At 52.5% G+C, this 18,104-nt stretch overlaps 1 protein-coding gene across 5 annotated transcripts in view; it reads left to right on the forward strand.

Moving 5' to 3' along the window:
• Nucleotides 1–18,104, forward strand: part of SHANK3 (SH3 and multiple ankyrin repeat domains 3) — a 290,023-nt gene that overhangs the window by 186,816 nt on the left and 85,103 nt on the right. For all 5 annotated transcript variants that reach the window (XM_090121481.1, XM_090121525.1, XM_090121365.1 and 2 more), the window contains one exon: nt 10,847–10,922. In XM_090121481.1, coding sequence (XP_089977607.1) covers nt 10,847–10,922 — 76 coding nt within the window. The remainder of the gene's footprint in view (nt 1–10,846; nt 10,923–18,104) is intronic.

Here is an 18,104-nt window from a genome sequence, read left to right on the forward strand (position 1 = left end):
ACGGGGCTGCCTGAGCCCAGCTGTGCACGGAGGGTGTCCTGGAGGTTTGCTGCAGGATGTTGGTTTTGTGCAGGTTCCTTTGGGAGGGACCCAGCCGTGCAGTGGAGGCTGTCAGCAGTGCTTGGCTTGCCATTGAGCACATGAGGAACTTGGCTAACACAGGTAGAATCACAGAATCACAAGGTTGGAAAGCACCTACAAGAGGTCCTGACCGTTCTCCTATCACCATTTCTGCTGAGACCGAGGGACTGCGCTGTGAGTTGCATTGGTTAGGGTTGGGTTTCCTTGAGCAGCCTAGATTTGCTCTGCAGAAGTGCAGGCAGCAGGGAGGGAGGTGGCTGCCCCGTCCGCCCCGCGGCTGCAGGACCTGTGCCCCCATTCACCCTCTGAATACTTGCTGCTGACTCAGCTTTCTTCTGCTCCTCAGTTACTTCTCTGTGTTCCAAGGCTCAGTGCAAATGTTAACTCCAGACGGTGCAGCAGGGAGATTCTTAAAGGATCCTGGCTAAGAACCCTGACCCAGAGCTGCTGATTTGATGACGCTCTTCTCTAGCGGATCTTGCTTGGGATCTCCTCTAATTATCAGTAGAATAAAAGGCAGGTGGTCAGCACGCACGGTCCTTTCTGTGTACGTGGAAAGAACAAGTACTGCTTAAAGAGGTTTGCTTTAACTGCAATATTTTGTAAAAGATCAGCACCATTTCCAGGATAGCAAGATTTTTTCATAGAATCAATTCAGATTGGAAAAGACCCCCTAAGATCAGCAAGTCCAACCCCAATCCATCCCTGCCATGCCTCTAACCCTCACTGCCACACCTTCCTTTGTCTTGAGTCCATCCAGAATTCGCATCATGCATATTTCTGAAGGCTAGAACAAAGCTGTATGTATTGACTCTTCCTCACTTTCAAACCTTTGTGTGGGGGAAGACCCCTAAATGTCCTACAAATCTTTGAAGAGCTCAAGAAACACTGGGGCAGGGTTTGATATACTGTGCCCACGCTTTCCAAAAGCCTTTAGGAAGGTTTTCTCAGAGGCTGCTTCTCTTTAGCTGGCTGAAGGATAAAAGCAAAGGATAGGAATAAGCATGTGGATTCCACCCGAGGTGGAGGTGGTCAGTGCTGGGTTCACAGGAGGCTTCCAGCGAGGACAGGCTGTTAGAGAGGTGAGCGTGGAAAGGTTGTCAGGAGAATATATTGGGAATGAGAGAAAGGACAGGGATGTGGAATGATTTATTGTCGTTTGCCTTAATGTGAGAATTAAGCTTGCTGCCTGATCCCATTGACTCCACAAATCGATGTGCTGCTTCCACGCAGCACAGCTCTGCAGCTCATTGCTACAGAGGGTGGAGATTAAAGGCTCCAGGAGGAGACCATGCAAAATTCATGGAGGCCGTGTTCCTTAGGTTTATTAAAGTGTTGGTTCTGATCCCCCTCTGCTAAGAGGCAGAAGGAGGCCTTTGCTCACACAGGCTTTGTTTGGAGCTCTGCACTGACCACTGCTGTCTACCAGCATGCAGAGCCCCCTGAAAAGTCCTCCTCCGGAGCCCTCCTGTGCAGTCCTGCAGTCACTGTGGGGAATGAGAGCCTCAGTCCCACAGCTGTGGGTCTGGTGCCAAGGGTTAAGCTGAGGTAGGGCCATAACCCTGCCAGGTCCTTACCAGCAACTTGGGTGAGGTGACATCTTTCTGCTGATTTCTTTCTGCAGCTGCACCAATGTTCTTGGCAGAAAGTGAATCAGTGATGTTATTCATCCTTATCAGGCTTAAGGTTTCCTCCCCACCCACTCTTTGTATTACTTCCCAGGTTGGAGGATGCCACGTTATCATCACTTTTATCACCTGTTTCTGGATCCTGGAATCTTTCCCCAAGCCAGATCTGGAAGGGGACACAGCAGAACCCTTTGGCTCCTCAACTGCTGTGCTTCCAACTCGAGGACCCCCATCCTCTGTTCTGCAGAGCTCCTCGTGCAGAGTCGCTGTGATGTGGGTGTTTTCCTTCTGCAGGAATGTGAAGCTGAGGATTAGAGGCAGGAACACAACCAGTCCTGTGCTGGAAGTCCCTGCAGCTGCACAGTGTCACCATCCCTGGTGCCCAGTGGGTGCCATACCAGCAGGATCTCCATCTCCCCGCTGGCACCAAGTCCTGGGCTGGTTGGGTTTCCTTGCGTGGCAGTGAGGTTTGGCAGAGGGACAGCTCTCACTTCACCTCTTTATTCTTCGTGGTTCTTTCTCTTGGCCAGGTGTTGGGGCAGCACTCATTTTCAAAAGGTGGCCTGGGTCTGAGGCATGGTTCCCTCGCAGTGAGACTGCTTTCCGCTCTGTTGTCTATTGAGTGCCATTTCAGGGCCACTTCAATGGAGCAGCACATTTTTGGGCACGCTTTCAGCAGTGTGAACACGTTTGCTCTTGCATGTCTGTCATATGCAGCTTCTGCTAAAGTGGCCCTGTCTTCTGGTGAGGCCCTGACAGAGCTGCTGAGGCCATCAGGAACCTTCCTGCTCTGCTGCAACGAACAACTCCAAAAACAGGTGTAGGAATGGGGTATGTGAGAGGACTTGGGCTCCCCACGCATGTCTGACTTTGGCAACCCAACAGCCATCTGAATATCTGGTTGAGGTCAGGACCAAGCAGCCTCTGTGCCTCCTGCCACTGTTCTGTGTCACCTATGCCATCTTGTTTTGGGTGCCCAAACTGCTCTTGAAGCTGTGGAGCTAAGTGACAAAACTGGAAATCCCGATCCATCAGGTTGCACCCAGTGAGTGATCAGGGTGAGGGGAGTCTACACAGTCCCCCTTCATTACTGAGAGGTGTGAGCAGCGAAGATCACCCCTGTCCCTGCTGCCTCCACGTCCCCAAGGCACACATCGGTCAGTGCAGATCGAGGGATGAGGAGACATTTTTCCAATTAAAAAAAAAAACCAAAAAAAACCCCACAAAAGTGAGGAATTGGAGATGCCCAACATGAAAGGCTCTGACTAAGGTTTAGGTCACCTCAATTCTGACATTTCTTAACTGCGTGCAAAGCAGGCACACATTCAGCCTGACCACGTACCTCACAGGCAGACAGACAAGCGCAGATCCATTTCTCCCTTGCTGTGCTGGTGCCAATAAGTGCTGTCCCCTGCTGTCTCCATCCCCTCTGATTAGCGCCCACTGCCTGTAAGCTGCCTCTTTTCCCCGGAGCTGTGAGCGTAGCTCTGTATTTTCCCAGCACGTGGTTGCAGAGTTAGGGGATCCCTGGGATGGTGGGACAGCAATTTGTTGTGCATTTGGAGTGGGAACGTCTGTCCCTGTGATGCCAACAGAGCCGTGGTCCACGTAAATGGGGAAAGGGCTCCTGGGTCCCCGTGTGACACAGACAGCTTTTGTCCCTGGGGGGCACGGCGCTGCCCGCAGAGCTGATGTGCCAGGCAGCAGTTGGGGATGTGGCAGAGCAGATGTGGTGATGGCTCTGAAGGTGCTGGTGTGACTCTGTGTGCTTGGGGACTCCTTTGCTGAGCTCCCTGTGTGCTGTGTGCGTTCTGGGAACCCAAGTGGAGCAGTGCTGGGTTGTGGCTGTGGGGAGTCGGGTGCCAATCCTCCTAGGCAGCATGGAAGTGGCACTGCTCCATCCCTGTTGGTCATAACACAGCCACTGCTGCACAGTGGCAGGGTTTGCAGTAGGGTTTGGCTGTGGCACAGGTGATGTTCCATGAAGATAATGAGGAGCTTGTGGTAGATGTCAATAAACCTGTTCTATGGTTATTTTAAAAAATGATTATTTAAAACAAAAAATGAAAACAAACAAAAAAACTTGAAGAAAAAGGTGCATGTTAGGGATTGTGTCGTCATCTCTGCGGTGCTGTGAGAGTCGTGGGCCTCTCCAAGGTCCGTGAGCTGATGAGCTCATGGGGCAGCATCTCCAGTGGGCATCTTCACAGAACCACAGAGGTTGGAAGGGACCAGAAGCGATCACTGCGTCCAACCCCCTGCTAACACAGCTTCCCTCCAGCACATCACACTGACAGGCATCCAGGCGGGTCTTGAATATCTCCATAGAAGGAGACTCCACAACACCTTGCTTGGAGCGTTGCTCTCCCGGTTGCATTGTAGCCATGGGAGTCAACACATTAGGGGAAGTTTGTTTCTTTATTTTGTTCGTGTATGAGAAAGTACGCTTTCTTGGATGCCTCATCCCTGGAGGTGCCCCAGGCCATGCATGGGGCCCTGGGCAGCCTGATCTCATGGGAGGCATCCAGCCCATGGCAGTGGTGGGGCTGGGTTCGGTCCCTTTCCAACCCAACCTGCACCTGTCTGGGTGGTACTCCCTGGAAATTTTTGGTGTAGAAATCTGTATAAATCTGCATGGAGCAGAACCTCTGAATGGTGTCCCTCGAGACCCGCTGCTGCTGGGTTCGGCAGCTGAGTGGTGCAGCTCTGCTGACTGCTCTCCCTGTTCTCCTTAAACCGATGGCTGCCCAGCTCAGTCCTTGGGAGGGGTGAAGCACAGAATGCTGCTCTCTGACTCACAGTTATTTGAGAGTTGACTTTCAGCTTATTTGTGGCTTTTTTCAGCTACAGATGGGCTAAAAACTCTAACAAGCATAATCACATTGCAAGCATAACTCATAAATGAAGGCAAGAAAGACTAATACAATTATCTCCTCGGTGCATTTGTGTAACGCTGGCCAAAGTTGCTCCAAATGATTACATCTTGTACATAAATTATTGTATGAAACTAATGATGATACAGCAAGGCTTCTAGAAGTATTCGCTTTCAGAGAAAAGTTGAACTTCAAAGAATAAAGATCAGTCATGGGCAAAACAGAAATGAGTTAACTGCCCTGCATAAAACATGGTAATAGCACAAATCGCTAAGCAAATACATTCTTGGGCTTTTCTGTCTTCAGTAAACAGAGCCAGGTGCTGCAAGGCTGTGAATTAGCTGATTCTCCTGGTGATGCTGTAAGGAAGGGAAGAGTCATACTTGAAGGGTTTCCACGCCTGCTTGCGTTTGAAGTGAGGTTTGCTGATGCTGGTGTGCAGACATCTGAGCTGGGGCTGCGGCTGCCAGAGGAGCACGTGGAGGCAGCTGGTGGCAGCATCCCCCATGCTGCAGCTCCTTCTCCTCAGTGGGCTCCACCACGATTCCTTCTGGACTCAGACTCCACGTGCCCTTTATCTTCTCAGCGTAGTTCAGCATTTCTTGCTCTGAAATAATTCCCTTTCTCTCCAGCGCTGTGCTGGGAGGCAGCCCCAGCCAGATTGGCTGGCTGGCACCAAGCCTGGAAGAAGCTTTAATTGTGGTGGCATCTGCTCGTCAGCCTACTCCGAGTCAGGTGCTCGAGAGCACTGTTTGGGATGCGTGGGTGAAATCCACAATGGGCAGCAGCTCCGTCTGCAAGTGCCATGCTGGGGGTTGGGGCGGGCGCCTGCGGGGCTGCAGCGGAGCAGGACCTCTGTGCTCAGTGGAGGCACCGCTGCTGGGACCCACGGCTCACTGAACCCAGCCTGAGTTTGCTGGCATTCTGCACCAGCAGTCCCAGCATGGGTGGAGCTCGTGGAGCAGCACAGCTCCCTGTTGGCATGCACAGCCGAGAGCTGCCAGGCTCGTGGTCTGGCTGCTGCAGGAGGAGGCGGCTGTCCGCCAGTTCTCCTGACCAAGAGCATCATCTGCATGTGGTGTCACTTCTAGAGTGGCGAGATGGTTCAAAAAGCAGTGAATCAGGGCTCCCATAAGGGATTGGTGAAACAGAGCTGGGGCATCTGTGAGCCTTATTGGTGGGTGTGTTGGCACAAGAAGCGTCTGCGTACTGGTGTAGGCACAAGTGCAGGCCCCAGTTTCCTTCATTCCCAAGACAACATCTCCTCTGACTTGCACATTACTGCTTTTAGTGTAAAATTTCAATTTAAAAGATTGTATCTGTTTGAAATCCTCTTTTTTGACCAGCGCAGAATCTAATTGGTATCTCCCTTCCTGAGTTCCTTATCTGCTTGATGGCTTTATGGTTTGTGATGACCTTGACCTCTCGGTGGTTCGATGCAGCTCTTGGCTGATAGCAGCAATATTCCTGCTGCTGTATTATGTGATTTAAGAGATCGTTTTCCAAAATCTGACTCGTCATGCTTCACCCGGTGCTCCGGTGCAGGAATCTGTGTTGTGCAGCCCAAAGCCCGCAGCATGCAGCCACTGGGGAAGGTGCTTGCCAGGGACGCCCTGGCTGCAAGGGCAGTCCTCTGTTTGTGTTGGTCACTGTGCTGGCCTCTTCACCTCTGAGAATTTGTGCTGCTACAGTGCCTGTTGTGACACAGGAGCAGCTGATCACAAACAGATGATGAAAGAAACATTGCCACCCATAATCAGAGATGCATAAATCTTGCACTTAATTAGATGAAATGCAGTACTTAGAAGCGTAGCTCCAACATGCTGTAGAAAGAAAACGTTATCTTTTCACATTCCAAAAGATTCATTTTTTTTCCATTTGTAAACCAGTGTTTGTTGTCTGAGACAGGGACCAGCCAGGTCCTGGAGGACTCACGGAGCTTCCTGTGCATCAGCTCTGGCCCAGCAGCACTCTGCCCTGTCTGCATAACAGCTCCTGCTCTCCTGTGACCTTTTCTCTGGCACGTCCAGACTTCTCTTGGCCAGCCGTGGGACATTCGTATTCTTGTATTTTTATTTAGTGCCAGGAGACAGGCTTACCTAGAAAAAATTATTTTGAAAACTTTACAGAGGCACTTTACAGGTGGTCTACGGAGCAGCTTGAGCACAGCCTGCATCCATCCACGCGCTCCTGCTGGGTGCCAGGCTGTAGTTTTCCAGCGTTCTGTGTTCTCTGTTCCCATTTCCCTGCTGGCACAGCTCCTCCCACAGGGTGCCCCAGGAGCTGGCACCTTCGCGCCCGCTTGCTCCCTCGTCCCTAAATATAGAGCCTCCCTCTCCACACCTCTCCAAAGCATTCGCTCCTCTCCATCCATCAGCCTCGGTCCCTGATGCCTCCTTGACGGCTCCATTAAACACACACTCCGCAGCAGCTATATTTAGAAGTCAGGAAGAGAACGAGCCTTTGGGCTGCGGACAGCCCATAAATCGAGCTCTCTTCACAAAGTCACCACTCTTCTATCTGGAACGAGATCAATAGAGGTGTTTGCAAATGAGGTACAAGTGTCTGTGCACGCATGGACGGGAGGCAGGAGATGAGGAGGCAGAGCATGGCAGAGAAGGGAGGAGAAGGACCTAAAGCACAGGTGTATACGGAAGGGGGAGTGGGACCTAAGGGCCCCCATGAACAGAAGTGAGGGGAAATGCATCTGGAGCACGGTATGGCAGCAGGGCTGTGCTCGTCCCTCGCAGGATTGGAAAGGGGCAGGAAACATTTCTGAACCTCTGCATGCCATGCAGCAGGTGGTGGATGTGCTCCCCTTGGCCATTAGGGTATGCTCAGCTGGTGCCCCCCATGGAGCCCAGCCCCTTCCCATCCCCAGTGCATCCATGTCAGCTTGTACACAGTTCTGGATGCCGATTCCTGGGCTGCACATTGGCCTGAAGCCCCGTCCTGATGCTCTCCATGCGTTTCAGCTCTCTGCTGCACTCCTCCCTGTGCAGTGCCCCGGCCTCCCACGGGGCTCACGGTGTGCAGAGCCAGGGCTGCCCCTGCCCTTACAGCCTCACTGTGCTGTCCTGGTGCTGCAGTGGCTCTGAGGTCCCTCCATCCAGAACCAAGAGCTACAACCCCTCTGCGGCTGGGCAGAATGGGGAAGCGGTGCTTTCAGCCCCAGGTGAGGGGTCAGCTCCTTCTGTAGCTGTCTGGCAGCACCTCGCCTCGCACCACTGCACCCACCGCTCCTTATCATCTCTATTTCTTGGCACAGCATGTCTTTTCCTCAGTAAGGTTAATTCCTCGCTTCTTAGAGACAGTTTCTCCCAGGACCCCCAGGATGGGGCTTGGTAGAACATCACCTGTCTGGAGGACCTGCCAGGTAAACAGTGGAGGGGCTGCTCTGAGAGCTTTGGCCTGCTTGGGGCCTGCAGGGCCAAACGAGGCCTGCTCAGGACCTGTGGGGCCAAATGAGCCATGCTTGGGAGCTGTGGGGCCAAACGAGGCCTATTCAGGACCTGCAGGGCCAAACGAGGCCTGCTCGGGGCCTGTGGGGACAAACAAGGCCTGTTGAGATCCTGTGGGGCCAAATGAGGCCTGTTCAGGGCCTGCAGGGCCAAATGAGGCCTGTTGAGGACCTGTGGGGCCAAATGAGGCCTATTGAGAACCTGTGGGGCCTATCGAGGCCTGCTTGGGGCCAAACAAGGCATGCTGAGAACCTGCAGGGCTAAACGAGGCCTGCTCGGGGCCTGCGGAGCCAAACGAAGCCTGTTGAGGGCCTGCAGGGCCAAATGAGGCCTGCTCGGGGCCTGTGGGGCCAAACATGGCCTGTTCAGGGCCTGCAGGGCCAAACGAGGCCTGTTGTGGACCTGCAGGGCCAAATGAGGCCTGTTGAGGACCTGTGGGGCCAAACGAGACCTGCTCGGGGCCTGCGGGGCCAAATGAGGCCTGTTCAGGGCCTGCAGGGCCAAACGAGGGTTGTTGAGGTCTTGCGGGGCCAAATGAGGCCTGTTGAGGACCTGCAGGGACAAATGAGGCCTGTTGAGGACCTGTGGGGCCAAACGAGACCTGCTCGGGGCCTGCGGGGCCAAATGAGGCCTGTTCAGGGCCTGCAGGGCCAAACGAGGGTTGTTGAGGTCTTGCGGGGCCAAATGAGGCCTGTTGAGGACCTGCAGGGACAAATGAGGCCTGTTCAGGGCCTGCGGGGCCAAATGAGGCCTGCTCGGGGCCTGTGGGGCCAAACAAGGCCTGTTCAGGGCCTGCGGGGCCAAACGAGGCCTGTTGAGGACCTGCAGGGACAAACGAGGCCTGCTCGGGGCCTGCAGGTCCTGACCGCCCCGCGGCCCCGGGCCCGGCGCTACCTTCGCCGCTGTGGAGCGCGGGCTCCCCCTGGCGGCAGCACCTGCTGTGCGCCCCTCGACTCGCGCACCTCCACCGCAGCGCTGCGGCACCGCGGAGAAGCGACGGATGCGCCCTGGTGGCGGTGTCCGTGGGTTTGTGAGCGGCACGACGAGCCCTCGGCTCACACGGCGCGATGGAAGAAGGAGAGCCCGTTCTGGGGAATACGCTGGGAGAGCCCTGCGGTGTCTGGGGAAAAAAAGAAAAGAACAGAACGCAGGAGGATGCGGGAAAGGAAAAAATCCCCCAAAAGGCAGAGCTGCTGTTAGTGAATTCATTTTTACATTCTGGAGAAGTGAGTTGCTCTGTTAACTGCTCTGCACTCTTCCCGTGTGGGGTGGAGGTGTGTGGGGGGCCTCAGCCCCCAGCAGGACGGATGCTGGGAGCATAAGAGCAGAAAAAAAGGTTTGGAAGCTTAAAAGAACCTCGTCAGGTTGGCAGTGACAGCAGAACCCGGAGCTGTAGGGCTGGAAAGAACCCCTGCAGCTCCCCCCACCCAGCTGCACACAGAGCATCCAGGTGGGTTTGGATCCCTGCAGATGGGATCCCCCACCTCTGTGGGCAGCAGTGCCAGGGCTCTGCCACCCCCACAGCGCAAAGTTCTCCCTCACGGTTACACGGAACTCCCTGAGCTCCATTTTGTGCCCGCTGCCCCTCGTCCTGTCACGAAACAGAGCCCGGCCCCCTCCTCCTGACCCAGAGCTCCAGCTATGCCCCCCTATTGAAGAGCAGAGCGGAGCAGCACCTCCCCACCCTGCTATCCGTGCTCTGTGCCATGCACCCCGGGGTCCCATTGGCCTTTTGGCCACCTTTTGGTTGGCTCATGGTCAGCTGTGGGCTTCCAGGACCCCAGGTCCTTCTCTGCAGAGCTCCTTTCCAGCAGCTCTGCCTCCTACCTATACTGTTGCAGCCTCTTCTCGGTAGCAGTTGTCATTTTGGATTCCAAAGCAGGAAAAAGCAAACTTTTGTTTTGCTTTGGGTGTAAACAGCTTGTGTCCCAGCCAAAGGGGAAATCGAGTCTCATCCATGCTCCACTATCCATGCCCTCTCCTTTCTTTTCACCCCTTCTAACCACCGTGTTCAGCAGCATCAGATGGTTTGGTGTCCCATCACCCTGCTGCAGGCGTGGATGAGTTGGTTCAGTGTCACTCAGCCCAGTTCATTGCGAGGCCTCCAGTACTTCCTGTAGGTTGTGTGACATATTAACCCCGGGCCATGTAAATAAATTCACTTTTGGTAGTGTGATGTCAGTTCCTTCTGTGTTAGGAAGGATGGTTACTCCCAGCAGGGGACACAGTGCCTTGGGCCATGGAGCTGCTGGGGATGGTGCTGCTGTTCACATGCAAGGAGTAGCAGAAGTCTTTGGGTTCCTTCCTCCCCTTTCTTACGGCTTCTACGCACCCATTGGACCCACTGACCCCCTGGAGAGGAGGATGGGAGCTGTTCCCATCTCTTCTGTGGGGATTTGCATCCAAATTCCCTGAGACTTGCAGGATTCAAGTGGCCAAAGGGGAGGGGGGATTTATCTGGGATAGAGAACACACCTTTGCCTTGCTGGGGTTGGTTCTCCTCCGTGGCACTGCTTTGGAGTTTTGATGAAATTTGATGCTTTGGTGCATTGAAATCTGCAGACTTAGGAGTGCTAGGAGAGAGATCTGCTGTTCACAGAAGCTGCTGGTGTGCACTTGGGACTGCACACAGCACTGCATGGGACCACTCACACTGACACGTCTGCACACAGATTATGGCTTGTTTTTCACTTGGTGCTTGCATGAGAATCGGTTCACTCTGTACACACACACAGAGGAAGCAGAGACACTGACCACTGCTCTGTTAGCTCTCAGCTCTGCACTGTGTCTTTTTTTCTTGTAGAAACCAGAGAAGACAGAACAAAGCGTCTCTTCCGACATTACACTGTGGGCTCTTACGACAATTTCACCTCTCACAGGTAAGAACTTTGCTTTGTGATTGCAAAGAAATTCATTTGCACGAGCAGAGCATCCTGCTGGCTCAGCAGTCTGTGCCATGTGAACTTAACAGGGAGGGAACTTTGCTGCTTCCAGTCAATCCAGTTACAGCCTCAGCTTTCAGTCTTCGACGTGGCTAACTGGGATAAAACGTGGGCACTGAGCAGGGCAGTCTGGTTTGTGTCTCACTGTAGGAGTAAATGTCCTGGGAACTTTTTGGTGTGCTCTGGAAATTGAGGAGATGCTTTGGATGCGTACGGAGGAGCACAGCGTTGTGCTGAAGGGGAGGGATGCTGCTGGGTGTTCACTGGGTGTTCTGTGCACTCAGGGCTGTGGTCCGGGTGTTCATGGCATCGATTGAAGCAGTTTCATTGTGGAGAATGGCAGGCAGTCAGACCTGGTGCAGGAGGGAGCACGGGATGCATCCTGACAGCAGGGTGATGCTGCTGCTGCTTTGTGCCTGGGCTCCAACGGTCCTGTGCAGGAGCAGGGCTGCCCTTTGGGCCCAGGAACGTGCTGCTGACATTGGGCTTCTGTGTGATGCACCTGAGGGATGAACGTGGTGCTGCTCTGTGGAATTTATGAATACAGATCTTGCTTGCAGTCAGGCTTCAGTGCTGTTAAAAGCTGTTGGTCATTAATGTAACTGGATGGGCATTATTGCATATGAAATAAGTATGAATGACGTGGAAGGAGCAAGTTGTGACAATTCATTATGCTAAGCTCTCCTCAAGCCTTTGAGCTTGCCAACAAGGCAGTGAATGTATTCTGTTTCACTGAGCTGCTTATCCCAAATCTGTCTCCATAGCTCTGAACATTTTTTACTCCGAGTTATGGGCGTAACTTGTTTGGATTTTCAGAAATCCTGTGACATGCTTCTTTGGGGCTGTTTATATTCTTAGCTGATCATGGGACAAAAGAGAAAGTGCTGCTATGACTCAGAAAACAGCAAAGAATCAAAACAGGGAGGGAAAAGCACTGATTTCCATCCTGACCAAAAGCCCCAGGGAACTCCCTGAGGGTCTGCACTGGGACCACTGTTTCTTCTGGGTCTTGAAAAGGGCAGGAAATAGGTCAAAATTTGCAGGTGATTCAAAGTTACCTTTGTTAAGCGAGACAAGAGTGGATGGATGAGGTTGCATCAAGCTGGGTCAGTAATCAGTGTGACAATAGAACACGTTTGTTTTGCCAGGTGAAAGATAACAGCCAAAGAAGTGCTCTGAGCTGCTCTCACCCATTAAAGGTTTTTCAGCTTTTTGTAATGGCTTAGGAATAAAGTCCTGACTTCACTGTGACATCAAAGTGCAATTGTTGGGAAAAGAAAAAGGAACAAAACAGGAGGTGTAAATAGTTGATTGTTGGTATTAATCTGCACTATGCACACCTATTGGAACCTGCGTCCCGTTTTGATCTCTCAGACTTGAAAGATAATTCATCAGAAGAAAACTAATTCAGCAGAGAAAACTAACAGGTGCTCAAGATGGTGAAGTGTCTTCCATAAAGGATGAGGCCAAACAGGGCTGAAACTTGGCCAAAATGGGGACAAAATGCATGGATTGTTCTGGTGGTGGCTCTTTTGCCCATCGTGGCCCTGTTTCTCCAGCATCAGCTGGGAAGGGGGGGAGAAATCAGGCAGTTGTGTGTAGACATGTCTTAACTGCACAGTTAGCCACGAGAATGTATCTTTTCATCTTAACATTCCCCAGGGCTCCGTGTCAGGAGGACTCAAAGCATCCTCTGGACCAGCTGAGAATGGATGTTTGCAGACTGCAGTCCTAACCCTAGCAGTGGACACAGGGCTACCTTGGCTTTGGAAGCCTGGGGTTTAGGCAGATCTTGTGGGATCATTCATACAGACTGAAGTGTTTCAGCTGCAGTCCCGTAATGTGGAGCATAGTTGTGCAGCATGAAAGCACAAGGGCAGCTGCTCTGGGTCGTGCTGATATCCCTCAGGGCAGCGTCGTGCCCTGCAGCAGCGTGTGGTGCAGTGGGAGAACAAAGCAAGCAGGTTGCTGCATCTCCCCAGCCTCTCACCCTGCCTGCAGCGCTTCATTGCTCAGAGCCAGAGGCAATGTATCTGTGTTTAATAGCACTAACAGACTTTTATTCCCTTGGTTTGCTCCGTGATGTGTAACTCAGTGCTTGGATTCCTCTGACGTGCAGACAGGGCTGGGATTGTTGGTGGTGGGGCAGGGGTGGTGCTGAGCACTGGGGACGCACACCTGCTGCTCCTGCTGCCCCAAAGTGCTTACAGTGTGCTATTAAGAAATGAAGAAGTTGGTTAGAGCATGCAAGCTTGCCATTCACTGAAAGCAGGAGTAAAACACAGCCTTACCACTCAGTGAAAGCCAAGGTCAGGCTGCTGCTGTTGCTTTCCTTGCATCCATGCAGTGCTGATGACCGTGGCCCCATCTGAAGCCCTGGAGGTGAGTGCTGTGGCATCAGCTGCTCCATGGAGCTGCTCTGTCAACAAAAGCCATCCTGAGGCCGGAGCTCTGTGCTCCCACATCGGGGCTGTGCCTGTGCTCCATCCCAAGGCTCATAATTTGGCTCCTGCTGAGCACAGTCCCATTGGCAGCTGGGGCTGCAGAGTGGCCCTGGGCACAGGGAGTGGAGCCCTGGGTGCGTGGCACATCAGGGTGGCAGTGGATTTGACAGGAAGCAGAATGGTGTCTGCAGCGTGAGGGTTCATGTGATGGCTTTAGGATCACCTTAATAAATAGGATACATGGATATCTATCCCCTTCTTTGCAAACTCCATTCCTCTTCTCTGCTCGATGAGAAGAGGTGGAAAAGAGTGGATGGGGGAAAATTTCTTCTCTGAAGGAGCGGTCAGCACTGCACAGCTGCCCAGGGCAGTGGGGAGTCCCCATCCTTGGGGGTGTTCAGTGACCACAGGGATGTGGCACTCAGGGGGCACGGTGAGATGGTTTGAGGCTGTGCTGGGGATCTCAGAGCTTTTTTCCAACCTGAATGATTCTGATTTTTTAGTTTGCTTTCATTTCCCGCTGCTCCAGTCCACTAACAGAAGGCAATCAATTACACCAATCCCCCTTACGCTGAGTGTTTTTATCCATGATGGGAACTGGTGAGTGATTTCCCTGCCCTTACCGCAGCCCAGGAGCCTTTTCATTGTGTGCTCCCTCCCTGTTCCTTGAGAGAGTGACGTGCTGGGACTGCTGCCCGTCGGTGTGAAACCACTGCAATTAAACACTTGAACCGAGGGATCCCTTTGAAGCAGAGATCAAGAAGTACCGAAGGTGCAGCAAACATGAACACAATTTGCAGGAGAGCGCTTATTCCATCATCTCTGACTTCACTGGAGGTCTCAGACGTGGGAGAAGATTAACATAATGACAGCGTTTGAGGAACAACTTAAAAGTACTCGAGAAAATTGCGCACGAGTGACTTCAGATTTCAGGAAAAGTCTTTGAAGCAGTCACAGGTTTGAATGGGTCTCCTGCACAGCAGAGCAGGGAGCAGCATTACGAGGCTGAATAGCAGATTTGGGTGGGGTACGGATGTGATTTTCCCTTTTTTTTTTTGCTTAATAAGGTAAAAAGAAAGCTACGAATACGTGGAGGGATGTATTTGAGAACACGAGAAGATAGTGGGCTGCGTACTGGGAAAAAAAAGTCTTTCCTTTTGTGGAATCAGCCTCTGGGGAAGAAGTATTTCAGAGCTCTGAGCCTAACAAGTGCATTGCCAATAAGAAATGATGGGTATGGGGTCTGCCTTGGAACAGGGGAAGGCAGCTCGGGGCACCTTCCCACCTCCCATCAATGCCATTCTGAGGCATAACTGCAGCTGTGGAAGGGAGGAAGCAGAGCCTGCAAGGGAGCACGAATCTGCTGGGGTGCACCCAAGGTCTCAGAGGGCAACGAGAGCCTTCCCTGTGGACCTGAGGATGAGGAAGACAGCACGGAGCTCAGCGAGTGTAATCCCGTCTGCCATAGGAGCTGCATCCTCCAGGCTTGTTCTTGGCAGAGCGAGGCGGTCGCAAGGGGAATTGACTTCCCTGATGAACCATGTTAAGGGAAGAGATTAAAGTGATTTGAAATTAACTCTATAAAATTAAGAGCCCCCATTCTACACGGCACAGCTGGGAAGCAAAAGAATTGGGAGCAACAGACAATTTAGGATTATTTTCTTTCATTCAGTCCTGGGGATTAATTGACCAGGAAGAGAGATTACAACAAGTCAGTGCTCAGCAGCCATCTGGATGGGCCTTCCCTGAAAGAGGAAAAACACGAGGGAGTCGTAAGTGGGGATTTCTGTGCCCTGAAAGGAAGGGCCCTGTAAAGGCCATCTGGTCCCACTCCCTGCAATAAGCAGGGACCCCCACGGCTCCATCAGTGCTCAGAGCCCCATCCCCTGCCCACGGGTGTCTGCAGGGATGGGCAGCATCACCTCTCTGTGCAACCTTTACAGTGCCTCACCGCCCTCAGTGTGAAGACCTTGCTCCTTATATCCAGCCTAAATCTCCTCTCTGTTAGTTGGAATCCATCTCCCCTTGTCCTGTCACAGCACCCTGCTGAGCGGTCTTTCTCCTTCTTTCTTATGTTCTCTCTGTTGTACGTTCCAGGCTGTGCACAGCCTCCCTGGTGTCTCCAGGTCCCGGCAGTGACGTGTCCCCTTCACCTCTGAACTGGACAAGCATGGCTACCTCAGCATCAGCCATGTGCTGCAGCCTGCAAATGTTCTGATGGATTGAGTGAGCAAATCAGTAATGGAAAAGAATTGGTAATGTCTCCTAGAAAATGCTGGGAGTGCACCAACGACTTCTATTTCTCCCCTCCCCTGGCACAGAAGAGAATGGCAGCAGCGTTTCCCCTGTATAGATTCAGTTTGGTGGCTTCCATTCCTTTCATTTCTCTGAGTCCTATTCTGGAATCACTTATCTGGGCTGTGACCTCTTTCTGATGGCATTTCTGCCGTGGTGATGGCATTCATCACCTCCTGCACGTCCACCCCCTGACCATGTGTGCTCCTGCAGCCAGTGCAGGGCAGTGCAGGGCAGGGCAGTGCAGCAATGGCCCAGCAACAAGCTGTGTTCTTTCCCAGAGCAGGACAAGCAGAACTCTTCTTGAGCCGAGTGTGGCTCTGAAACTACTCTTCTTATTTCAAAGCCAAGTTCCATAGGGTCATGGGCAGCCTGCCACAGTGTTGGAACCGTGCCCATGGCAGCGGAGTTGGATCTGGATGGGCTTTAAGGGCCCTTCCAACCCAACCATTCTATGGGTCTGTCACCTTTAAGGACCCTTCCAACCCAACTGTTCTGTGGTTCTGTCATCTTTAAGGACCCTTCCAACCCAACCATTCTGTGGTTCTGTCATCTTTAAGGACCCTTCCAACCCAACCATTCTGTGGTTCTGTCATCTTTAAGGACCCTTCCAACCCAACCATTCCGTGGCTCTGTCGTCTTTAAGGTCCCTTCCAACGCACCCATTCCAGGATTCTATTCCTTTCCATGCTGCAGCCTATTTGTTGATTGCTTCCATCTGCTGTAATGCCATGTAAGACAGTTACCAACGTGTGCCACGCACTGTGCACTAATACTCCTATGAGCTGTCATCTAGGAGGCAAACAGCAGGCAGGGAATTGAGTGCTGCATCACTTTTTCTGTCATTCTGTCCATTTGTGGCTAATTAGCAAGCTGATGGCTAATTAGCAAGCCAGTGTTACAAGCAGGGCTCAGAGAGGGGGCTGAATGGGACCTGGGCAGTCGCTTTCCAGAGCAGTCATGCAAATATCCTGCAAAAGGTACTCAACACTTGAAAACTATGAGGGGGAATGAATCAGGGACAGCCTCATGGTGCACCCTGAGCTGATGGGCAGCTGGAAGGCCACCTGAGCTGCAGGAAATGGGCTTTTCTAGCAGCATCCCATCTCGTGGGAAAGAGGCAATTTACACTGGGCTGGTGCAGCGTGCATTTCTATAGCAACAGAAAGTGTAGAGGGAGAAAATTAAATCTCTTCTTGAAAAGCTTCTGTATAATTCCACTTGTCGCATTAACGTGCCGTCAGAATGTCGTGGAAGATTTTTTGGGGAGCAGTAACTTCTGGAAGCATTTCCCTCACTCACTGAAAGCTGTAGGACACGAAATAGTAAAAAGTGAACTCCCATAACCCCTTTCCTTTTCAACACAGCAAAGTGCGAGGTTTGGCACTTGGGCCAGAGGAATCCCAGGCATCCATACAGACTGGGAGGAGCAGACCTTGAGAGCAGCCCTGCACAGAACAACCTGGGGGTCCTGGGGGGTGAAAAACTGACCATGAGCCAGCAGGGTGTGATTACAGCTGGGAAAGCAAATGGGATCCTGGGCTCCATCAGCAGAGGGGTGGCAGCAGGGACAGGGAGGTGATTGTCCCTCTCTGCTCTGCTCTTGTGAGGCTCCATCTGCAGCACTGCATCCAGGACTGGGGGTCCCAATACAAGAGGAAAGTACTTTGGAGAGGGTCCAGAGGAGCCACAGAGATGATCAGGGGCTGCAGCACCTCCCCTATGAGGACAGGCTGAGGGAGCTGGGCTTGTTCAGCCTGGAGAAGAGAAGGCTGCGGGGTGAATCATTGCAGCCTTCAGGACCTCAAGGGAGCCGACAAACAGGAGGGGAGTCAGCTCTTGGAAAGGGGAGATAACAGCAGGACAAGGGGAAATGGTTTGAAACTGAATGAGGGCAGATTTCAGTTGGATGTGAGGGGGAAGTTGTTGGCTGTGAGAGTGGTGAGGTGCTGGAACAGCTGCTGAGAGAGGCTGTGGATGCCCCGTCCCTGGAGGTGTTCAAGGCCAGGTTGGATGGGGCCCTGGGCAGCCTGGGCTGCTGTGAAATGTGGAGGTTGGTGGCCCTGCATGGCACGGGGGGGTTGGAGCTTTGTGATCCTTGAGGTCCATTCCAACCCAAACCATTCTGTGATTCTGTGCTTTTCTGCAGTCAGTCATTGAGCCTGGAGCCTTGTACATTGCTGCTTAGCTCGTTTGGAAGTGTGTGATGTAGAACTGTGGAATTGATGGCTAATATGAGGCTTTGTGACCTGTGGTTTTTTTTTTTTTCAAGAAACAGGACCAGGAAATGGTGTGATATCAGCAGTGCTTTGTGGTCAGTTTGGGTCCTGCATGCAGGGAACACGGGAGGACCATGGGCAGGTGATGGCAGCTGGGCACA

Source organism: Phasianus colchicus, chromosome 1, assembly GCF_987193195.1.
Source record: "Phasianus colchicus chromosome 1, bPhaCol1.hap1.1, whole genome shotgun sequence".
Taxonomy (NCBI): Eukaryota; Metazoa; Chordata; class Aves; order Galliformes; family Phasianidae; genus Phasianus; species Phasianus colchicus.